This window comes from Hylobates moloch, unplaced genomic scaffold (genome assembly GCF_009828535.3).
Source record: "Hylobates moloch isolate HMO894 unplaced genomic scaffold, HMol_V3 SCAFFOLD_10, whole genome shotgun sequence".
Classification (NCBI taxonomy): domain Eukaryota; kingdom Metazoa; phylum Chordata; class Mammalia; order Primates; family Hylobatidae; genus Hylobates; species Hylobates moloch.
Window position 1 is genome coordinate 23,191,436 of NW_026652285.1, and position 25,289 is coordinate 23,216,724.

Here is a 25,289-nt window from a genome sequence, read left to right on the forward strand (position 1 = left end):
AATCTGAAAATTAAAAGGTCAGTAGTGATATTAGTGTGGAGTAAGGGGATGAGTAGCACAATTAATGTGAAGGTACTGGTAGGGGGTGTCTTTAATTTTTAATTTTAAGGATGGCAGAGATTTGAATATATTTAAATGCTAAGGGGAGGCCAACGTGGTGGCTCACATGTGTAATCCTAACACTTTGGGAGGCTGAGCTGGGCAGGTCACTTGATGCTAGGAGTTCGAGACCAGCTTAGCCAACATAGCAAAATTCTGTCTCTACTAAAAGTACAAAAATTAGCTGAGCTTGGTGGTGCACACGTCTAATCCCAGCCACGTGGGAGGCTGAGGCATGAGAATTGCTTGAACCTGGGACGCAGAGGTTGCAGTGAGCAGAGATTGCACCACTGCACTCCAGCCTGGGTGACAGAGCAAGACCCTGTCTCAAAAAAAAAAAAAAAAAAAAAAAAAAAACGCTAAGGGGGAAGAAAATCTATAAAAAGGGAGCAGTTAAAGATTTGGGGGCCAGGCGCAGTGGCTCACACCTGTAATCCCAGCACTTTGGGAGGCCGAGGCGGATGGATCATGAGGTCAGGGGTTCAAGATCATCTTGCCCAACATGGTGAAACCCCGTCTCTACTAAAATACAAAAAATTAGCTGGGCATGGTGGCACGTGCCTGTAATCCCAGCTACTTGGGAGGCTGAGGCAGGGGAATCACTTGAACCCAGGAGACAGAGGTTGCAGTGAGTTGAGATCGCGCCACTGCACTCCAGCCTGGCAACAGAGCAAGACTCTGTCTCAAAAAAAAAGAAAAAAAAAGGCCAGGCTCGGTGGCTCACGCCTGTAATCCCAGCACTTTCGGAGGCCAAGGCGGGCAGATCACGAGGTCAAGAGATCGAGACCGTCCTGGCCAACATGGTGAAACTCTATCTCTACTAAAAATATAAAAATTAGCTGGGTGTGGAGGCACGTGCCTGTAGTCTCAGCTACTTGGGAGGTTGAGGCAGGAGAATCACTTGAACCCGGGAGGCGGAAGTTGCAGTGAGCTGAGATCGCGCCACTGCGCTCCAGCCTGGTGACAGAGCGAGACTCCGTCTCAAAAAAAAAAAAAAAAAAAAGATTTGGGAAAGAACCAAAATAATTTAAAGGAGCAAGGTTTTAGAATAGATGGGATCAAGGCCACAGGTGGAGGGATTGATTATCCTTGGTCAAGAAAAGAGATTGACATACTTTTTATGTACCGTTGACCCTTGAACAACGTGGGTTTGAACTGTGGCATGTCCACTTATACACAGATTTTATCCAACCAAAGACGAATAAAAAACAGTGTTTGCAGTATATGAAACCTGTTTATATGGAGTACCAGTGTGTCATATATGCAGGTTCTATAAAGCCTACTGCAGGACTTGAGTTTGCTTGAATTTTGGTATATGTGGGAGTCTTGGAACCAATCACATCGATATACTGAGGGATGACTGTAATTAAAAGGAAAGAGGAAAGTAAGATTATAGATGGAAGTAAGTTTACTGGTAAAAGGTAGGATGTTAAGGACCTCTCACCTAATGACTTTAATTTTTTCACTGAAAAAGGTCATTTACTAAGTAAGTGTAAGAGGATGGGGGATAGATTAGAGCATTAAGGAGAATGCCAGAGGTCTGTAATGACAGCCATACTGAATGGAAGTTGCTGATTACAGACAAGTAAAAGGACTAACCAACAGAATTCAGGAATTAACAAAGAGAGGAAATCACACATTTTGCAGTGACACCATACAATATGATTATATGATTTTTTTTTTTTTTTTTTTTTGAGATGGAGTCTCACTCTGTCACCAGGCTGGAATGTAGTGGTGCTATCTTGGCTCACTGCAACCTCTGCCTCCAGTTTCAAGCACTTCTCCTGCCTCCGCCTCCTGAGTAGTTGGGACTACAGGCGCATGCCACCACACCTGGCTAATTTTTGTAGTGGCAGATCTCGGCTCATCTCCCGCCCTGGTTCGCCCTCTCTTCCCTCACCTCCGACTACCGGTTTTTAGTAGAGACAGGGTTTCACCATGTTAGCCAGGATGGTCTCGATCTCCTGACCTCGTGATCCGCCCACCTCGGGCTCCCAAAGTGCTGGGATTACAGGCGTGAGCCACCGCACCTGGCCCTAATTTTTGTATTTTTAGTAGAGACGGGGTTTCACCGTGTTGGCCAGGCTGGGTCTCAAACCTCTGACCTCAAGTGATCCACCTACCTCAGCCTCCTAAAGTGCTAAGATTACAGACGCGAGCCACCACGCCTGGCCAATTATGTGATTTTTGTTTTTACACTTGTGTTCAGCTCTCTAGGTAGAGCAGAAAAGGCAAATTTTCTAATAATCCAGAATTAGGGACTTAGGGATTAGCTATATCACAAGCTAAGGAAACCAGGAAGACAGTAGTTTGGTTAATTAACCAAGGGGTCCAGGCAGGCAAGGGAAGGAAGTATTATGTGAAAGAGGCCTGAACTGGGAGTGAATGGAGGCACTGTGTACTTGAAGGTCTTCTCAAAAGGCAAAAATGTTAAACCATGGTCTCAGAAAGGATTCTCCAGATATTTCTATATTCACTTTATTCCTTTGAGACAGGACATAAGCAATATGATGGCACTTCTTTTGTGTTTTATTTTATTTTGTTTATTTACTTATTTTATATTTTATTTTTTGAGATGGAGTCTCGCTGTGTCACCCAGGCTGGAGTGCAGTGGCACAATCTCGGCTCACTGCAACCTCCACCTCCTGGATTCAAGCGATTCTCCCACCTCAGCCTCCTGAGTGGCTAGGACTACAGGTGTCCGTCGCCACGCCCAGCTAATTTTTGTATTTTTAGTAGAGACGGGGTTTCACCATGTTGGCCAGGCTGGTCTCAAACTCCTGACTTAAGTGATCCGCCTGCCTCAGTCTCCCAAAGTGTTGGGACTACAGGCGTGAGCCACTGCACCTGACCTGTTCTATTTTATATTGCAAAAAGTTGTGAGTACTTCCACACTTCATACTGAGTCACCTTAATGGTTTAGTTGGAAGGAAAAGCAGGAGTCAGTAAAAGTGCTATCAGCGGCCGGGCGCGGTGGCTCATGCCTGTAATCCCAGCACTTTGGGAGGCCGAGGCAGGTGGAGCACCTGAGGTAGGGAGTTCAAGACCAGCCTGACCAACATGGAGAAACCCCATCTCTACTAAAAATACAAAATTAGCCAGGCATGGTGGCCCATGCCTGTAATCCCAGCTACTCGGGAGTCAGAGGTTGTAGTGAGCCGAGATAGCGCCATTGCACTCGAGCCTTGGCAACAAGAGTGAAGCTCAGTCTTAAAAAAAAAAAAGTGCTATCAGCAGGTTCTATAGCAGACTAAATTCGTTTAATAAACATTTATTTAGTACCTAGTATGAGCCAGGCAGGAAATACGTTAGATGCTGGTGATATTCAGGTCTACACTGATTTCTGTAACTATGTATCCATTTCCATTTTGACTTTCAGTCCTACTATGTGCCTTGAATCTTACATCATTTCAGGCTTTCAGAGTAAGGATGCCAAGTAATTTGAGGAATCATCTGTGTCTTAATATAAGTTAACTATTTCTTTTTGCTTTTCTCACAATTTGCTTATAAATTGAACTTAATGTAATGGTGTTTGGCGCAAGTAGATAAGGTACCTTTAACTTCACTAGGAATAAGCATTGATTTAATGTAGAAGTTTGTTGCTAGTAGTTACCTTGTTTTAATATTGTCCTATGTCCATATTTTGGGGAGCACCTCTTGGCCTCTTTTCTGTACTACATGTTGAGTATGCCCTGTGCTTGAGACGAGAATTCTTTTGGATTTCAGATTTTTTTTAGATTTTGGAATATTTACATTATATTTACTGGTTCTGAACATGCAAAATCTGGAATGTTCCAGTGAGCATTTCCTTTGAGTGTCATGTTGGCACTCAAAAAGTTTCAGATTTTGCTTCAGACAGAGAAGGGGGGGAAAAGGTTCTGAAAAATTTTGGATTTCAGATTTTTGGATTTGGATGCGCAATCTGTATCTCAATTTTTTGCCTGATCTGAGCTATTAGACACCTACACCAGCTTCCTATAAGAGAGCGAGCTGGCTTTTCATGTCCCAAGAAGTAGCAAGGCTGTAAATATGACTAAACCGGTTACATGAATTTAGATAAATATCATTAATCCAAAGTAGTCAATAAGTAGTTGTTGGGTTTTTTTGCATTGCCCACCGCCTCCAATAAATAAATAGTTTTTAAATAGATTCCCAACATTTTGTCTTTCAGTTTTCAAAAATATTCCTTCATGCAGGAGGAGAGAGAGCATTAGGAAAAATAGCTAATGCTTGCTGGGCTTAATACTTAGGTGATGGGTCAATAGGTGCAGCAAACCACCATGGCACATGTTTACCTATGTAACAAACTTCATGTACCCTGGAACTTAAAAAAAAAATTCCTTTATATCACTGTCAAGGATAGAACACTGAGCAGAGGCCAGTCCTGGTGGCCCATGCCTGTACTCCCAGCCCTTTGGGAGGCTGAGGAGGGAGGATCACTTGAGCACAGGAATTTAAGACCAGCCTAGGCAACATAGGGGAACTCTGTCTCTACAAAAAATAAAATAATTAACTGGACATATTGGTGCACGCCTATTGTCCCAGCTACTCGGGAGGCTGAGGCTGGAGAATCAGTTGAACCCGGGAGATCATCAAGGCTGCAGTGAGCCAGGGTTGCACCATTGCACTCAAGCCTGGGTAATAGAGTGAGACTCTGTCTCAAAAAAAAAAAAAAAAAAAAAAAAATTACTGAGCAGAGTGAAACATGGTTGGGTTCTCCTTGAAGTGATTCTCAAAGCCTGATTCTCAGGCCAGCTGCATTGACATCACATATGGGCCTGTTAGAAATGCAGATTCATGAGCCATGTTCTACTGAGTCAGCATCTCTAAGAATGGGACCCAGGAAACTGAGTTTCTTTGATTGTTTTTTTCAGAGATAGGGTCTTGCTTTGTTGCCCAGGCTGGAGTGCAGTGGCCTCCCAAAGTTCTGGGATTACAGGTGTGAGCCACCATGCCCAGACTGTTGGCCCTCTTAAATCTTTCTCAATCTAGAACAGCTCATTTCTTTTTTTTCCCAACAATAAGTATTTAATCTAGCAGGTTATAGGTACTGTTGTTTACCATGAAATAAATTTAGCTAAGGAGTCAAATTCAGAAAATGTAATAATAGTTGTTTTTTTTTTTTTAAAGCCTAAGGCATTATAATTGAAGTAGTCAAAAAAGGTTTAATTAGGGGGATTGAGTGTTAAGAGTAGAAGTAATCATGAACTGGATATTGTATAAAATTTTTTAAAAAGAAAGAGAAAAGAGTAGAACAAAGAGAGCAGAAGTTAAAATTTATTTTTGTAATTCCTTTAGCTCCTAACTTGGCGCGTGACTTTTCAGGTGTATTTTGGAGGCCACTGCTATTGCTTATGAAAATAATTGTTTTTTGTTTTACAGCGGGCAAATCAAACTAGCAGATTTTGGACTTGCTCGGCTCTATAACTCTGAAGAGAGGTAAGGCATTAATTAAAATTACATGTGGGAAATAAGATTTGTTTTGTTTTGTTTTTTTTGAGGCAGGGTCTTACTCTGTTGCTCAGGCTGGAGTGCGTGGCTTGATCTCGGCTCACTGCAGCCTCAACCTCTGCGGTCTCAGGTGATCCTCCCACCTTAGTCTCACAAGTAGCTGGAACCACAGGTGGGTGCCATCACACCTGCCTAATTTTTGTATTTTTAGTAGAGACAGGGTTTTGCTATGTTGCCTAGGGTAGTCTTGAACTCTTAGGCTCAAGCTATCTACCTGCCTCAGCCTCCCAAAGTGCTGGGATTACAGACATGAGCCACTGCACCTGGCCAAGAATCTCTTTTTTTTTTTTTTTTTTTTGAGACGGAGTCTCACTCTGTCACCTGGGCTGGAGTGCAGTGGTGTGATTTCGGCTCACTGCAACCTCTGCCTCTTGGGTTCAAGCAATTCTCCTACCTCAGCCTCCCACGTAGCTGGTATTACAGGTGCCTGCCACTACACCCAGCTAATTTTTTGTATTTTTAGTAGAGACAGGGTTTCACCATGTTGGCCAGGCTGGTCTCAAACTCTTGACCTCGTGATTCATCTGCCTCGGCTTCTCAAAGTGCTGGGATTACAGGCGTGAGCCACCACCGCGCCCGGCCAAGAATCTTTTTTGTTCCTAGATGTTCTAGTATTCTGCAAGTTGTAGCAACTGTCAGAGTTCCCTAATTATCTGAAAGCGTTATCACTTACATTTTAGGCAGCAAATTTTATCTAAATTCTTGAATCGTCCCTTGGCTGGAATAAATAAATTAGAATGGAAGTTATTTTTTTCTCTCTTTTCTCTTCTCTTCCTTTGTCGTTCCCGGAGATTTGCTCTTGTTGCCCAGGCTGGAGTGCAATGGCACAATCTTGGCTCACTGAAACCTCTGCCTCCCGAGTTCAAGCGATTCCCCTGCCTCAGCCTCCCGACTAGCTGGGATTACAGGCATGTGCCGCCATGCCTGACTAATTTTGTATTTTTAGTGGAGATGGGGTTTCTCCATGTTGGTCATGCTGGTCTCGAACTCCCGACCTTAGGTGATCTGCCTGGCTTGGCCTCCCAAAGTGCTGGGATTACAGGCGTGAGCCACTGCGCCTGGCCTTTTTTCTTTTTTTTTTAATAGGCCGGGTGCGGTGGCTCACACTTGTAATCCCAGCACTTTGGGAGACCGAGGTGGGTGGATCACGAGGTCGGGAGATCAAGACCATCCTGGCTAACATGGTGAAACTCTGTCTGTACTAAAAATACAAAAAATTAGTGGAGCTTGGTGGTGGGCGCCTATAGCCCCAGCTACTTGGGAGGCTGAGGCAGGAGAATGGCGTGAACCTGGGAGGTGGAGCTTGCAATGAGCCGAGATGGCGCCACTGCACTCCAGCCTGAGGGACAGAGCAAGACTCTGTCTCAAAAAAAAAAAAAAAAAAAATAGAGATGAGATCTTGCTATGTTGACCAGGTTGGTCTTAGACTGGCCTCAAATGATTCTCCCCTTTAGGTCTCTCAAAGTGCTGGTATTACAGGCATGAGCCACCACGTCAGGCCTGGAAGTTATTTCTTCATGTCTTACTTCTGACCAGTTTGCTTTTGGAGTGTTAGGTTGCTCTGGATTTGTTTTTCAGTCTCATCTTCATTTGGCACCTATTTCTGTTTGCATTTAGTTATGTGAATATTTTTCATCAGAAGCCATTGTAAGTTTATGTCATGGTTGTTTTTTATATTTCAGCCGCCCTTACACAAACAAAGTCATTACTTTGTGGTACCGACCTCCAGAACTACTGCTAGGAGAGGAACGTTACACACCAGCCATAGATGTTTGGAGCTGTGGGTAAGGTTCTGTTAACTTTTTCTTTTGTCTGTAACTTACATACTGTTGACTTGTACTTTATTTTCTCTGTACATTGGCTTTTTAGAGCTCTTCTTAAGTTCAGAAGGATGGCGATAAACTTTTGGCCAGATTTCCAGGAAATCTGTTGAATATTTCTTAATGTCAGAGACCCTTTTTTTAAAAAACAGATTTCTTCTTTTTTTTGTTTAAACTTTGTGTGAATTGAGATCCAAATAAGATATCCAAGTAAGGTTCATAGCTTGCAGTTGATTACATCAAATCTTTTAATTTTACATTCCCCTTCTATGTTAGCTAATTTTGATTTATTTTGTTTCCTTATAATTTCATTAGAAGAAACTATTTCACTTGTCCTATCCAGCCTTTTATAGTCTGGATTTTGCAGATTGTGTCTTTGTGATGATATATATGTATTTTTTAGCATGATTTTTTATCTTTTTGTTGTTTGAGATGGAGTCTTTCTATGTTGCCCATTCTGGAGTCCAGTGGCTGTTCATAAGTATGATCATAGCATGCTATATCCTTGAACTCCTGGGCTCAAGCAATCCTCCTGCCTCAGCCTCCTGAGTAGCTGTGACTACAGGCACATGTTGCCATACCCAGCTTATCTGTTTTACTTTTCGCAAATTGTAAATGGATTAAAGGTTGATTCCTAACCACCCACCCAGGGTCAGGGTAGTAGACCCTGAAACTACTTTACAGCTGGTTTTGAGTACTTCTAACAAAAGTTATATAATAAGTGGTACATCAGAGTTGGGAGGTGGGGAGCAGTGGGAGCCTCTGCCCAGAGAGTACAAGCAGTAAATGAGTATGTTGTCTGTGGAGAATTTTGAAACAACAAAACAAAACAATCCAGTACAAACTAGTCAGCTTTTTATTATGGCCTTATTAGGGCAGTTCTAAATGAGCAGATTTATACACACGTACCATAATATGTAATTGTCTTTTTTTGGGATGTTGTCAGTTACTTGGCCATTGCCCACATCTGTTAATTAATTTGTGGTTATTTTATGATGGTCACATTCTAATTATATCATTTCTTATTGGAATACTTATATAAAGATATCCTCCCATGTGTTTGGCTGAACTCAGGTCTAAATAATATAGAAAAGGTAGGATAAAAGTTAATTCTTTCATTTTATATAACGGTTTTCAAAATAATGAAGTAGTTTCCTAGTATCCTTCAAAGATGACCAATGAAAAATGTTTTTGTTTTTGGTTTTATTATGAACTCGTGGATTTAAACTTATTTCATGTATCTTAATCCATTGTGGTTATTATGCTTATTCTTGTTCAAACTGTCCGGTCTTGGGCCAGTGGGAGCTTATTCAGGTTATATTTTGAGTCCTTTTGACACACCATAGTAGTGTTACAGTAGAAAACCATCTTGTTTTTGGTTCCATGCTTGTCCTGTTCATTTCCTCCCCCAAACCTGGAATCATCCATTTCTTTAAGGAGTCTTAGTTCCTGTTAGTGGAAAATGATATTTAGAAACCACAGTTTGTGTGTTGGGGCATGGATGTTTTAAATGGGCCATGTTTGTTAATTGTATCTTACGTTGTATGATTTATGCCCACTCACACACTGTCCTTGACCTTTATACTTTACAATTCTGACATATATACTTCCCAGTGGAACAAATCACTTCTTTCCATTCTTTTCCTTCCTCTATTAATGTCAGTCTTTAAGAGGAGCACTACAGGGGTTTTATTTTAAAATTCAACGGAGTGATGGAGAAAGAGCATAATTTCTGTGGTAGCCTACCGAAATCAAATAAAGCTTTAGTTAAATTTTACTAACTCAAGCTGGGTGTGTTTTTGTTCTGGACAATTTGCTTTAACAGTATTAGCATTTAAATTGTCACAACCAGGCTCTAAAGTTAACGCCCCATTAAGATGCATGAGGAAAGTTCATAGCTCTGTTCGGTACTATTATTTCAGTCTGTGCAGCCTGCCACCTCAGAGCGGTAGCAAAGTGTTGATTACATAACGAAGATGTCTTCCCACCAAAGGACTGGAAACCAAAAGAAAAGAAAACAGGAAAACACAATTGGAAATTAAAACTACAGAAAGTTAGACATTCTTCAAAGCCCAGTGGCTCATTGAATTAAGATTTTGTTTGAGTTTTGATGTGAACTTACTACTTTGGTGATTCATGGTAGTCTCTCTGAAGATATTTTTATGGGATTTTTTGTAGAGAATTGGTATGACAGTTCAGTGTGCAAATTAGAATCAAGAGGAGATACTGGAAAGACTAGTACAGCAAATTATGTCAGGAGTCTGAAAACCTAGTGGTTTTTTTTCTTTTTTTCTTTTTTAAATGTCTCTGATTTTACCTGCTGTGACGACAACACTGCACTTAGAACTTGATGTGGCAGTTAATGTTGAAAACAGAATTAAATTTTACTTTTTTTTTCTTTTTATAGAGTTGGGATCTCACTACGTTGCCCAGCGTGGTCTCAAACTCCTGGGCTCAAGCAATCCTCCCACCTTGGCCTCCCCCAGTGCCAGGATTACAGGCATCAGCCACCGGGCCTGGCCTAAATTTTACTTTTACTTTTCCATCTCTGAATAGGGTTTGAGAGAATATAGGAAGTAAGAATTTGTCTTTGAAGTTGTTTTAACGTAATTCGTTTAAAGGTCCAAATTCTAACAGAAAAGTGCTACTTAAAAAGCTAGGTTTGTTTTGCTTTCTCAAATTAAGTCAAACTAAAGAATTTTAAAATAAAAGTATAAATTTGGTTTTGTATTTGTCTCATTTCAAAGCATAGATCAGACAGATTCATCGACCATTTTTTTTCTTTCTCCACTTTAAAAAAATGAAAAATTTCAGGCATATAACAAAAAGTATGGAATACTCATGTAATCTTTTTTTTTCTATTTTAAAGAGATGTGGTCTTCCTATGTTGCCAGGCTGGTCTTGAACTCCTGGCTTCAAGTGATCCTCCTGCCTAGGCCTCCCAAAGTGCTGGGATTACAGGCATGAGCTGCTGTGCTCAGCCTTTATTTTAATTTATTTTGAAATAATTTCAGTGTATGGAAAAGTTACAGGAATAGTACAGAAAACTTTAGTATAGCCTTATCAAATTCATTCAATATTTAAAACTTTTATTGAAGTATAAAATAAACTGCATATATTTTGATATGTTTTGACATAATATATCCACCAGTGAAACCATCAACACAGCCAAGATAATGATCACCCACCACAGTTTCCTTGTGCCCTTTTGTAATCCCTTTCCTCTACCCATACCCTCCCTTTCCCAGGCAAACCACTGTTCTGCGTTCTGTCACTATAGATTAATTTCTATTTCTAGAATTTTATACAAATGGAATTATATAGTATATACTCCCCCACTCTTTTAATCAGCATAAATGATTTGAGATTTATTCATGTTAGATTCACTAGATTCTACTAAAAATACAAAAAAATTAGCCGGGTGTGGTGGTGTATGCCTGTAGTCCCAGCTTCTTGGAAAGCTGAGGCAGAGAATCACTTGAACCCAGAAGGCAAAGGTTGCAGTGAGTGGAGAGTGCGCCACTGCACTCCAGCCTGGGCGACAGAGTGAGACTCTATCTCCAAAAATAAAAATAAAAAAAGTCCAACTGATCCTAGCTGATGACAGTAAATTATTTTATTTGCAATACAGTGCCAAGAGGGCTATAGTATAGTGCATCTTCTACACAGCAGATTAATAACAAAAATGAATTCAAACTTTATAGAAACTAACCGCAGAGAGCATCCTTGTTTATTTATTTATTTTTTGTTAGTATTGTTCTTTAATTTTGAGCATCCTTGTAAAATTGTCTTTAGTTATTTCCTTAATTACAATGGCATGATAGAAAAGGACTCTTGACTCCCTTTCTCTGATCACAGAGTGTCCTTAATAGGTGGCAAAAGTTTGATCTGCTGGTAAATTTAAATCCTTTATACTGTCTGTTTCACTGCAAGAAATATTTTCTCTTTGGAAACTCAGACACTGAAATTTGGGGCTATTTATCTTGCTTGCAACCCAACATATTAATAATATAAAAATTTTTTGAGACACTTTAAATAGGCTCTAAGAATTTCTCTTCTGACCTCTCAATTTTACCTTTTCTAGATGTATTCTTGGGGAACTGTTCACAAAGAAGCCTATTTTTCAAGCCAATCTGGAACTGGCTCAGCTAGAACTGATCAGGTACAACTGTACATGTGCTCTTGAGTGCCCAGGTGTGATAGGTATTCTCATCCTCCAGTTTGTAACACTTTCTAGTCATTCTGAATGAGTTTATGTTTCTTATGTCCAAGTAAGTTTCTCTTAGTCAGGTTTACCATATATTTTGTCATAGGCTATACATATAAAGAAGTTTTATTTCACCTAATTTTTAGATCTTACCTTGCATATTTTTTATTAGCTCTTCATATAAAAGCATACCATTTTTGGGATGGCTCTTCCATTCATAGCTCAGATTAGATTAAATTTATTCAGCAAACATTTATTGAGCCTGTTATACAACAGATTACTTTTAACGTTAAACTTTAGGATTCAGAGATAAAAAATAGGTCCCCGCCTCCAAAGAATTTAGAGTTTAGTAAGGTATATAGCATGTAAATAGTTATAAAATACAACCTATAATAGAAAATTTGGGGAAAGCCCAGGATTGGGCTGGCATTTGGGTGGGTTTGTTTTTGTTTTGTTTTTTTCAGTAAAATTAAAGGGAAGAATATAGCAGGCTAATGTTTTTTGTTTTTTTGTTTTTTTTTTTAATAGACAGGGTCTCACTCTGTCACCGAGACTGGAGTGCAGTGGTGTGATCATAGTTCACTGCAGCCTCAAACTCCTGCACTCAAGTGATCCTCCCACCTTACCCTCCTGAGTAGCTTGGACTACACCTGTAGTCCCAGCTATTTTTCGTTCATTTGTTTTGTAGAGATAGGGTCTCATTATGTTTGTTGCCTGAGCTGGAACTCCTGGGCTCAAACAATCCTCCCGCCTTGACCTCCCAAAGTGCTGGGATTACACTCATGAGCCAGCACACCAGCCTAATGTAGACTTCTTTTTTTTTTTTTTTTTGAGACGGAGTCTCACTCTGTCACCCAGGCTGGAGTGCAGTGGTACGATCTCGGCTCACTGCAGGCTGCACCTCCCAGGTTCACGCCATTCTCCTGCCTCAGCCTCCCGAGTAGCTGGGACTACAGGTGCCCACCACCACACGCGGCTCATTTTTTTGTATTTTTAGTAGAGACGGGGTTTCACCATGTTAGCCAGGATGGTCTCGATTTCCTGACCTCGTGATCCGCCCGCTTCGGCCTCCCAAAGTGCTGGGATTACAGGCGTGAGCCACCATGCCTGGCCAATGTAGACGTTTTTTAAAGGTGATAAAGGTGATTTTTTTGTTGTTGTTGTTATTTAGTAAACGGTTGATTATCTCTGAAAATTTTCAGTCTTATACTCTCTTCTCATCTCACAGTTTACCCTGTAGGGATACTATAGGACCAACTTAGCCCTTTGTAATTAGTATTAACTGAACAGAACAAAACTGGTAATAAAAACCTGTATGGGGGCATTAAAACATTTCACAAATCCAAATAATGTGGATCATTTAGGATTATTATCCCAGTATTTTTTCTTTGCTCTGTTATAAACAGTTCTTTCTATTCTATGCCTTTCTGTCCTTAAAGCAGTAATGTCATATTTTCCCTTCTGCATGCCCTCTAATGTAATAAGCAAAGATTCCCCAGACCTCAGGAGGTAATAATTTCTGCTTCTGAAACCTCCAGAATTCATGATGTTGACTCACTCCATTGTTCTTGCTTTTGCTTTGTTTTCAGCCGACTCTGTGGTAGCCCTTGTCCAGCTGTGTGGCCTGATGTTATCAAACTGCCCTACTTCAACACCATGAAACCGAAGAAGCAATATCGAAGGCGTCTACGAGAAGAATTCTCTTTGTGAGTTTGGGGAAGATGTACATCTCATTTCTGTGTTTGGCTGGTGTTGGGACTAGACTTTTTCCTGGTCTGGGGAGTTAATGTTGTCCCAATTTATCATGGCAACACAGTGTAGGAAAACATTTTAGTTTTGAACAGTATATGAGTTTTATCATAGCCCTTTTGTAATTTTCTCTTCTGAAGGCTTTCGACAATAGAAAACCATTTTATTTTGAACAATATATAAATTTTCTCATAGCGTTCTTGAGCTTCCCATGAGAAAAAGAGAATGGAATTGTTGGCTTCATGGGTTTTGTTTGTTTGTTTGTTTTTTAAATTGAGACAGGGTCTTGCTCTGTTGTCCAGGCTGGAGTGCAGTGGCACGTTTAGGGCTCACTGCAGCCTTGAGCTGCTGGGCTCAAGCAATCCTCCCACCTTATCCTTCTTTTTTTTTGCTTTTTTTTTTGAGACAGAGTCTCACTTTGCCGCCCAGGCTGGAGTGCAGTGGCATGATCTCGGCTCACTGTAACCTCTGCCCCCCGAGTTCAAGTAATTCTCCTGCCTCAGCCTCCCAATGTAGTTGGGATTACAGGCCTCTGCCACTGCGCCCAGCTAATTTTTGTATTTTTATTAGAGACGGGGTTTCACCATGTTGGCCAGGCTGGTCTTGAACTCCTGACTTTGTGATCCACCCACCTCAGCCTTCCAAAGTGCTGGGATTATAGGCGTGAGCCACCACGTCCGGCCCCACCTTAGCCTTCTGAATAGCTGGGACCACAGGCACCCACCACCACACCTGGCATTTTTTTTTTCTGTGTAGAGATAGGGTCTCCTAATGTTGCCCAGGCTGGTCTTGAGCTCCTGGGCTCAAGTGATCTTCCTGCCTCAGCCTCCCAAAGTGCTGGGCTTAAACTTTGAGAGGCTGAGGCAGGAAGATCACTGGTTGTGCTACCACGCCTGGCCATGTTTTGGTTTTGTTTTCTTCTTACTTTTTTCCCTCTCTGTTATTTTATTTTACTTTTTTTTTAACTTTAATAGATGGATAGAACTGGCCATATTTTTGTATGTGTCACCCAGGTTGGAGTGCAGTGACGCGATCTTGGCTCACCACAACCTTCGTCTCCCAGGTTCAAGCAATTCTTCTGCCTCAGCCTTCCAAGTAGCTGGAATTACAGGCACCCGCCACCACGCACAGTTAATTTTTGTATTTTTAGTAGAGATGGCATTTCACCATGTTGGCCAGGCTGGTCTTGAACTCCTAACCTCAAGTGATCTGCCCACCTTAGCCTCCCAAAGAACTGGGATTATAGGTGTAAGCCCACCACACCTGGCCAGAACTGGCCATATTTTTTACTTGTGTTATAGCACAGCATTTCTCGTTTGTTTGTTTTTGAGACGGGATTTCGCTCTTGTTGCCCAAGCCAGAGTGCAATGGCGTCATCTCGGCTCACTGCAACCTCCGCCTCCTGGGTTCAAGTGATTTTCCTGCCTCAGCCTCCTGAGGAGCAAGGATTACAGGCGCGTGCCACCACACCCAGCTAATTTTTTGTATTTTTAGTAGAAACGGGGTTTCACCATGTTAGCCAGGCAGGTCTTGAACTCCTGACCTCAGATTATCCACCCGCCTCAGCCCCACAAAGTGCTGGGATTACAGGCATGAGCTACTGTGCCCGGCCCAGCATTTCTTAAATCCTATGTGAGAGCAAATCTGCTTACTTGTGTTAGCAAACCTCCAGCTTCCTTTCTTTGGTTTTACATGGAAATTCAAAGACTTTGTTTTTTTTTTGTTTTTGTTTTTGTTTTTGTTTTTTGAAAAGGTCTCATTCTGTCACCTAGGCTGGAGGAGTGCAGCAGTGTGATCTTGGCTCACTGCAACCTCTGCCTCCTGGGTCCAAGCTATTCTCAGCCCTCCGAGGAGCTAGGATTACAGGCGTGCATCACCATGCCTGGCTAATGGGATTTCACTGTGTTGGCCAGGCTGGTCCTGAACTCCTGGCCTCAAACGATCCACTCGCTTCAGCCTCCCAAAGTGCTGGGTGGGACTATAGGCATGAGCCACCATTGCGCATCCTTTTTTTTTTTTTTTTTTAAGAGATGGGCTCTTCCTCTGTTGCCCAGGCTGGAATGCAGTTGTGCAGTAAGAACTCATTGCAACCTCAAATTCCTAGGCTCAAGTGATTTTCCAATGTCAGCCTCCTAAATAGCTGAGACTACAGGGTGCACAGCACTGCACCCAGCTAATTAAAAAATATATATATTTGTAGAGATGAGGTCTCAGTATGTTGCCCAGGTTGATCTCAAACTTCTGGCCTCAAGCAGTCCTCCTACCTTGGCCTCCCAAAGTGCTGGAATTACAGGTGTGAGACCCTTTGAAACAAAATTACAAATTTGAGAACTGTAGGGTCATTGTGAACTTGTCCTTTCTGTGTTCTTTTCCATAGCATTCCTTCTGCAGCACTTGATTTATTGGACCACATGCTGACACTAGATCCTAGTAAGCGGTGCACAGCTGAACAGACCCTACAGAGCGACTTCCTGAAAGATGTCGAACTCAGCAAAATGGCTCCTCCAGAGTAAGTGCTGGTAGCCATGTTGTGACCCTAAACCTTTCCCTGGGCTTTAGACGATGAGAAACTCATAAAAGAACCACAAATGCCCAGTAAGACCCAAATGAAGAGGTGTCTTTGAGTATTATGGTTGAGGTTTGTTTTTTTATCTTTGTTGTTTTTTTCTTTATATAAGTAATAGATTTAGCTTTGATACTCGTTCTAATTTGACTCAAGCTATCTTCTTTTGTCCCTGGATCTCCATCCCAGAATACTGTTCTATAGAGCCTCTTTGAAAGTATTCCTTTTAGATTTTTGTGGGTTTGTTTATTTATTTATTTATTTTTGAGACAGAGTCTCTGTCGTCCAGGCTGGAGTGCAGTGGCGCAACTCAGCTCACTGCAACCTCTGCAGGGTTCAAGTGATTCTCCTGCCTCAGCCTCCCGAGTAGCTGGGACTACAGGCACACACCACCACACCCAGCTAATTTTTGTATTTTTAGTAGAGACGGGGTTACACCTCGCTGGCCCGGCTGGTCTCGAACTCCTGACCTCAGGTGACCCACCCTGGCCTCCCAAAGTGCTGGGATTACAGGCGTAAGCCACTGCGCCCGGCGTATTTTTTTCGTTGTTGTTGTTGTTTTGTGATGGAATCTTGCTCTGCCTCCTCCACCTCCCGGGTTCAAGCGATTCTCCTGCCTCAGCCTTGCAAGTAGCTAGGATTACAGGTGCCTGCCACCATACCCGGCTAATTTTTTTGTATTTTTGTTTTGTTTTGTTTTTTTGAGACAGAGTTTCGCTCTTGTTCCCCAGGCTGGAGTACAATGGCGCAATCTCAGCTCACCACAACCTCCGCTTCCCAGGTTCAAGCGATTCACCTGTCTCAGCCTTCCCAAGTAGCTGGAATTACAGGCACGTGCCACCATGCCCAGCTAATTTTGTGTTTTTAGTAGAGACAGTTTCTCCATGTTGGTCGGGTTGGTCTCGAACTCCCGACCTCAGGTGATCCGCTCGCCTCGGCCTCCCAAAGTGCTGGGATTACAGGCATGAGCCACTGTGCCCGGCCATTTTTTTTGTATTTTTAGTAGAGATGGGGTTTCACCATGTTGGTCTTGAACTCCTGCCCATCTTGGCCTCTCACAGTGCTGGGATCACAGGTGTGACCGACCGTGCCTGGCCTGTTTGTTTGTTTGTGTGTTTTGAGACGGAGTTTCACTCTTGGCATCCAGGCTGGAGTGCAGTGGTGCAATATCGGCTCACTGCAATCTCCGCCTCCCGGTTTCAAGCAATTCTCCTGCCTCAGCCTCCCAAGTAGCTGGAATTACGCCACCATGCCTGGCTAATTTTTGTATTTTTAGTATAGACAGGGTTTCATCACGTTGGCCGGGCTGATCTTGAACTCCTGGCCTCAGGTGATCCGCCCGCCTCAGCCTCCCAAAGTGCCGGGATTACAGGTGTGAGCTACCACTCCCAGCCTTTTTTGTTTTTTCCGAGACGGAGTCTTGCTTTGTCGCCCAGGCTGGAGTGCAGTGGCGTGATCTCGGCTCACTGCAACCTCTACCTCCTGGATTCAAGCCATTCTCCTGTCCCAGCCTCCTGAGTAGCTGGGATTACAGGCACAGGCCACCACGCCCAACTAATTTTTTTGTATTTTTAGTAGAGACAGGGTTTCACCATGTTGGCCAAGCTGGTCTCAAACTCCTGACTTCAGGTGATCTGCCTGCCTCAGCCTCCCAAAGTGTTGGGATTACAGGCGTGAGCCACCACTCCCAGCCTTTTTTTTTTTTTTCTAATTGTAGGAATGGGGTCTCACAATGTTGCCCAGACTGTCTCAAACTCCTGGGCTCAAGTGATTCTCCCGCCTAGCCTTCCAAAGTCGTGGGATTGCAGGCAGGAGACACATGTTTCGCCTTCTGGTTTTTGCTCTTAGCCATTCCTTCTGCTGGAATCATGCATGTCTCTGGTGACCATGTATATCTCACACTTGCAGAGATAGTCCCAGTTTTTTGGGGTTTTTTTTGTTATTATTTTTTTTTGAGACAGAGTTTCACTCTTGTTGCCCAGGCTGGAGTGCAGTGGTGTGATCTCGACTCACCACAAGCGTTTCTCCTGCCTCAGCCTCCCGAGTAGCTGGGATTACAGGCATGCGCCCCCATGCCTGGCTAATTTTGTATTTTTAGTAGAAACAGAGTTTCGCCATATTGGTGAGACTGGTCTTGAAGTCCCGACCTCAGGTGATCTGCCTGCCTCGGCCTCCGAAAGTGGTGGGATTACAGGCTTGAGCCACTGAGCCTGGCCGACAGTCCCAGTTTTAAATGGTTTGCATCACTGCTAGTTTTTGTTTTTGTTTTTTTTTCTGAGACAGGGTCTCTCACTCTGTCACCCAGGCTGGAGTGCAGTGGCGCAATCTCAGCTCACTGCAACCTCCACCTCCCGACTTCAAGCGATTCTCGTGCCTTAGCCTCCTGAGTAGCTGGATTACAGGAGCCCAGCACTACAGCTGGCTAATTTTTGTATTTTTAGTAGAGACGAGGTTTCACCATGTTGACCAGGCTTGTCTCCAGTTCCTGACCTCAGGTGATTCGCCTGCCTCGGCCTCCCAAAGTGCTGCGATTATAGGCGTGAGCCACCGCGCCCGGCCAGATTACTGAATTTTGATGTAAGAAATAAGATCTTTCGGTCAAGCGCGGTTGCTCACACCTGTAATCGCAGCACTTTGGGAGGCCGAGGTGGATGGATCACCTGAGGTCAGGAGTTCAAGAGAGCCTGGCCAACATGGTAAAACCCTATCTCTCCTAAAAATACGAAAAATTAACCGGGTGTGGTGGTGTGTGCTTGTAGTCCTGGCTACTCGGGAGGCTGAGGGAGGAGAATCGCCTGAACTCGGGAGGTAGAGGTTGCAGTGAGCCGAGATTGTGCCAGTGCACTCCTGCCTGGACCATAGAGTGATACTCCATCTCAAAAAATTAAAGTAACATAAAAGAAATATGATCTTTTAATATGTCTATTTCATTAAAATCTTATGAATGCCTCTGTATTGTATTGGATCTTCAGAGGTTCATATCCCACATTATAGCACATAAAAAGTCTTTTATCTGGCCTGGCATGGTGGCTCACGCTTGTAATCCCAGCACTTTGGGAGGCTGAGGCAGGCAGATCACCTGAGGTCATGAGTTTGAGACCAGTTGGGCCAACATAGTGAAACCCCGTCTCTACTAAAAAATACAAAAATTAGCCAGTCGTAGTGGCGTGTACCTGTAGTCCCAGCTACTCAGGGAGACTAAGGGAGGAGAATCGCTTGAACCTGGGAGGCAGAGGTTGCAGTGAACCGAGATTGCACCACTGCACTCTAGCCTGGGCAACAGAGCAAGACTGTCTCAAAAGAAAAAAAAAGTATTTTATCTTTGAATTTGTCAGTGACAGTATTATAACATTAATGTCAAATTTTTGGGGTCGTTTTCTTACCTTAAGAAAGACTGCGTGTCTTAAAAATGGATAGGATGTTAGTTCATGAGTAGGTAGTAATTCTAAATCTGATTGCTGCAAAGAAATGTCCAAATTCATTAATTTTTTTGAGACAGACTCTTGTTCTGTTGCTCAGGCTGGAGTGCAATGGTGTGATCTCGGCTCACTGCAGCCTCCACCTCCTGGGTTCAAGCAATCCTCCTGCCTCAGCCTCCTTAGTAGCTGGGATTACAGGCACACACCACCACACTTGGCTAATTTTTGTATTTTTAGCAGAGACGAGGTTTCACCATGTTGCCAGGCTAGTCTCGAACTCCTGACCTCATGATCTGCCTGCCTCTACCTCCCAAAGTGCTGGGATTACAGGCGTGAACTGCTGCACCCAGCCAAATTCATTTATTACACTAGAATATTGATACATTGAATATGACTTGAAATATATAAGGGTTTTACTGAAATTTGGGAACTCCTATTATAAAGAGATTTTTATAGTAAGATTTGACCTACTTGGCCTGGTTGTATGGGAGAGTCTGGACTAAGTTATACATAGTGCTGAACTCCACAGACGAGCAAGTTGATATCCAGTCATGGAAATTCTGTGGGCAGAAAGGGGAAAGAACTAGTCTTTGGTCCTTACAAACCAAATTACACATAAGTTGATTTTGCACAGAGATGTTTTGATCATGATACATGGTTCCATGGTTTAAGTCACCACCTTTCCTCGACCTTCTGTGTACATTAACAAGCCAGCCATTACTGTCCTCCTCTTTATTCCCTACTGAAACTTGACCAATACAGTTCTCCTTTATTCTTGTTATGCCAAGGAAAGACAGTATTTATATGGGAATTTATATAGCTAGTCTGTACCTAGTATTAGCAAGATCCTCCTTTCTCACTATGTAACTTTCTTGGACTTTTGTACTTTTATTTCCTCAGACTACCATCTGCCATGATTTATTTTACACTGCTGTTACCTACTTACTAACTTTTTTGGTTATTTTTGTTTTCCTTATTCTTTACATTTCCCACAGTCTTTGCCTTCCCATTTTAATCCTTTGCTCCTCCATTCATTCACTGCTGCATTCCCATACATATTTCCCCTTTGCTTTGTCTTTTTCCAGCCTCCCCCACTGGCAGGATTGCCATGAGTTGTGGAGTAAGAAACGGCGACGTCAGCGACAAAGTGGTGTTGTAGTGGAAGAGCCACCTCCATCCAAAACTTCTCGAAAAGAAACTACCTCAGGAACAAGTACGGAGCCTGTGAAGAACAGCAGCCCAGCACCACCTCAGCCTGCTCCTGGCAAGGTGGAGTCTGGGGCTGGGGATGCAATAGGTCAGTGCCAGAATGGGGCCTTTGTGCTTTTACTAAGCGTATTTGGCAGGTTTTGAAGGTCAAGTGTAAGGAGTTTGTGTGTGTGTCTGTTTTTTAGTTTTTGTCCAGTAAACCATTAGGAAAGAGGTTAATGTCCTCATTATGGCGAGAAGGAGATTAACCAAGTTTTGTACATATGGTCCAGAAAGTCTACAATAGATCATTTTCCTTTCCTGAAATATGTACGGAACACTGTATCTCAATTAGATGTGTGGCATAAATCAGTGAATTAGGTAAGCCAAATTTAATTTAAGGTTAGTTCACCCATGACTTTATAAAACACGTAATTTGGAGTCTTGTTTATATTAGATTTGATGAGACCTTCGTAGAATCTAATCGTGTTAAATTACAATTGCTAAATGTTGTTCTATAGACTGTTATTTTGATCTAAATGTATCTGAAACTATGTCATATTGAACTATTACAACAAAGTAGTTCTCCTGCGTTATGACCAATTCTTCGGGACAAAAGATACTCTTTTTCTGGTTCACTTTCCCTCCCCTCTTCACTTATAGCAATGGCTCTCGGTACTGGCTATACATTAGAATCATCCTGGAAGCTTTAAAAACAAATATGCCTATATGATTGCCTATCTCTAGGGATGGGTCCTGAGGCATCTGAATAGGAGAGATTTTTTAATCTCTCTTAATAATTCTGATGTACAATAAAGGACTGAAAATCACAGAACTTGAAGAATACAGATAAAGTGAAGTCACTTTTATGCACAATCCAGAGATATTTTAGTTATTAGTGCCTGTATTTCTTAAGCGAAAACATAAAGAATAACAAACTGTGTCATGACATTTTGAGGCATGAAAAAATGAGACATTTAAAATGAAAATTTCATTTTTTGGATATTGTAAGTTGCTGTTGCCAGTTGAAGAAGGCAAAGGGCCCTTGGCCTATCTCATCCTCTTATATTGGTTTCACTGTCTTTCAACAGGCCTTGGTGACATCACACAACAGCTGAATCAAAGTGAATTGGCAGTGTTATTAAACCTGCTGCAGAGCCAAACCGACCTGAGCATCTCTCAAATGGCACAGCTGCTTAACATCCACTCCAACCCAGAGATGCAGCAGCAGCTGGAAACCCTGAACCAATCCATCAGTGCCCTGACGGAAGCTACTTCCCAGCAGCAGGACTCAGAGACCATGGCCCCAGAGGAGTCTCTGAAGGAAGCACCCTCTGCCCCAGTGATCCTGCCTTCAGCAGAACAGACGACCCTTGAAGCTTCAAGCACACCAGCTGACATGCAGAATATTTTGGCAGTTCTCTTGAGTCAGCTGATGAAAACCCAAGAGCCGGCAGGCAGTCTGGAGGAAAACAACAGTGACAAGAACAGTGGGCCACAGGGGCCCCGAAGAACTCCCACAATGCCACAGGAGGAGGCAGCAGGTAAACAGACCGGTCATGAATCTCATTGAGCTCAGGTGCTGTTGATAACCCTCTTAAAAATCTCTTAACATTTTTTTTTCCCCACATCAGTGGCCTTGGTTTCAGTTATTCTGTAACCTAGTCTACAGGAGAACATAGCACCAAGTAATGTATTTCTTGCTTGGCTTCTTTTATTTAAGTCTCAAAGCTTCCCAAAGCACCTTTCCTATACTGATTGTTTTTCCACTTCCTAGGAGATAGGTAAGTAAAGCCCCTGTGTTCTAACCAAGGAAACCACAACCATAGCTAGTGATGCATCTTGAACCACACATCTTGAACTGTGTGTGGTGGCCAACTAGTCCTAGCACTTGGAAATCTGACTTCCAAACAAACCATTATCAGACTATACTTCTTTACCTCTAGTGGAGTGGATGCTGAATGCCAGTCTTTCCTGGAAGATACAATCAAGAAAACCCTAATAAAATATCATTGTTAATTTCCTGAAGAATAATTTGGGAATATTTCTGAGTAGATAATTAACACTATACATTTCTTTTCCCAAAAATAATAGTGTATAAGAACAATTCCTTTAAATCTGTTTCTGATAGAAGCAATTGAATGGACCCCAGATCAGGAAGTGTGTATATTATAAAGAAAAAAAGGAAAATGGGGATAAGTTATACTTTAATCTCACATGACCATAGCATGCAATTTATTAGAGGGAAAAGCAGTTTAAATTCTTTAATTCTGATTCACAGTATATTTGTAAAATCTTTACTTATGTAAAAATGTTTTTAACTCCTTGGAAATTCTCACTGTCAATGAAGACCCCATGAATTGGGGAATAAGAAGAGGCTCGAGGGCTGAAGAGGTATACTAATCTTCAACTTTAGAGTCCTACATTCACATTTCATATGAGGTGGTGCAGAGAGTATATGTTTTAAGGCCTGGCCTATGGCCAGAAGTTGTTGGATTTACTTCAGAGGGAAGTGTAGAAATGCCATAACTAATTATTGCAGTCACCCCTGGATTATTCAGCTGATGCCTCTACAGTGGCTCACTTGTTCTTGTTTCACCCCTGCTATCTCTATTTGGCCATTTCACTGTTAATTAGCACTTCCACCAGAGGGCAGACTGTATAAGCCAGAGAAGGTGACAGCCTATTAATTGGGCTGCTGTTTTGCTATTCTGTACTTATTGGGAAGGGTGATAAGTTGAAATCAGATGAGTAAAATGAAGGGTTTTGTTTGTTTGTTTATTTGTTTGTTTGTTTTTGGAGACGGAGTCTTACTCCGTTGCCCAGGCTGGAGTGCAATGGCATGATCTTGGCTCACTGCAACTTCCGCTTCCTGGGTTCAAGCGATTCTCCTGCCTCAGCCTCCCGAGTAGCTGGGATTATAGGCATGCACCTCCATGCCCAGCTAATTTTGTATTTTTTAGTGGAAACGAGGTTTCACCGTGTCAGCCAGGCTGGTCTCGAACTCCCAGCCTCAGGTGATCTGCCTGCCTCAGCCTCCCATAGTGCTGGGATTACAGGCTTGAGCCACTACCCCTGGCCTGAAGTTTTAAATTTATTTTTACATTTCAATAATACATCCTTATTGTTGTCAATCCTAAAAGTCCATACTTTTTTTTTGTTTGTTTTGAGACAGAGTCTCTCTCTGTCGCCTAGGCTGGAATGCAATGGTGCGATCTTGGTGCACTGCAGCCTCCGCCTCCTGGGTTCAAGCAATTCTCCTGCCTCAGCCTCCCAGGTAGCTGGGATTACAGGCACCTGCCCCCACACCTTACTAATTTTTTTGTATTTTTAGTAGAGATGGGGTTTCACTGTGTTGGCCAAGCTGGTCTTGAACTGCCGACCTCAGGTGATCCACCCACCTTGGGCTCCCAAAGTGCTGGGATTACAGGTGTGAACCACCACACCCAGCCAAAAGTCCATACTTTTAAGGATTGACAACATTGATACTTTAGATCATAACTATATGATTTATAATTCATATTTTATTTTTAATTCCTTTAAGAAGTATTAGGCTTACTTTAATAAGTTTTTTTGTTTGTTTGTTTTTGAGATGGAGTCTCGCTCTGTCACCCAGGCTGGAGTGCAGTGGGGTGATCTCAGCTCACTGCAAACCCTACCTCCCAGGTTCAAGTGATTCTCCTGCCTCAGCCTCCCTAGTAGCTGGGATTACAGGTGTGTGACACCAGGCCCAGCTAATTTTTTTGTATTTTTAGTAGAGGCGGGGTTTCACTTTGTTGGCCAGGGTGGTCTCTAATTCCTGACCTCAAGTGATCTGCCTTCCTTGTTCTCCCAAAGTACTGGGATTACAGGCATGAGCCACCATGCGCCTTTGCTACTTTGGAATAGAATTTTTATTTTACACATATGAAAGAATTTGACCTCAAGTGTTAGTTCTGTTGAAACATAATTAGGCTATTTACATAAAAGACAAAGTTTGAATACAAAAAAATGGCATAGCTGGAAGAATGTAAGTTTAGATTATCTCACTTTTACAGTTATACATTTTTAAGTTATTTGACCTTGGTATTAAAAATCCTCGTGTTCCATTTTATGTGTAGTCCAGAAATACTTTTTAAAATAACTGGTACAGTGATGCCCTTATATAGAGAGTATTGAAAGCAAAAGGCTCTGAAATCTATCATTACTTGTAGTCCGGTAAGCCCTCCTTTTTCAGCATGTCTACTCTCCATGTTCAAAATTTTCCATGGCTAATTTTTTGTCCTTAAATTCATTTTCCCCTGCCCCCCTGTCAACCAGCCAATCAGTCAACAAATAACTTGGGTGGGTACTATACATAGGGTCACCAATTCATTCCTGAACTGTCCTGGTTTTAAAGCTGAACGTTGACAACCTGGAAAACCCCCTCAGTCCCAGACAAACTGGGACTGTTGGTCACCCTGCCTGGATGTTACATGTAACACCTGACCATCTTTTGTACTGTACAACCTTACAATTTTGTAGTGTTTTCAGAGTGCTTTCATCTGCATACTAAGGGAATACAAATTTAATTACTGATTGTCTTTGCAAGATATAATTAAGGTAAATATGCTACAAAAATATCTAATTATAACTAAAAACTGTTTTTGGCTTGTTTTGAGTAATGACTTTACATCACAGCTTAGATAATTGAAGAATGACTATATATATATATATATATATATATTTTAAAATATGCTTCCATAGGGAAAAGA

At 42.2% G+C, this 25,289-nt stretch overlaps 1 protein-coding gene across 19 annotated transcripts in view; it reads left to right on the top strand.

The window, feature by feature from the left end:
- CDK12 (cyclin dependent kinase 12) overlaps positions 1-25,289 on the top strand; it is a 110,130-nt gene that overhangs the window by 44,765 nt on the left and 40,076 nt on the right. For all 19 annotated transcript variants that reach the window (XR_009215118.1, XR_009215121.1, XR_009215114.1 and 16 more), the window contains 7 exons: positions 5,482-5,538; positions 7,293-7,394; positions 11,515-11,592; positions 13,227-13,343; positions 15,764-15,895; positions 20,454-20,665; positions 21,648-22,100. Coding sequence is in view for 5 of the 19 variants with exons in the window: in XM_058444930.1 (XP_058300913.1) it covers positions 5,482-5,538; positions 7,293-7,394; positions 11,515-11,592; positions 13,227-13,343; positions 15,764-15,895; positions 20,454-20,665; positions 21,648-22,100 (1,151 nt within the window). In the remaining 14 variants the exon portion in view is untranslated. The remainder of the gene's footprint in view (positions 1-5,481; positions 5,539-7,292; positions 7,395-11,514; positions 11,593-13,226; positions 13,344-15,763; positions 15,896-20,453; positions 20,666-21,647; positions 22,101-25,289) is intronic.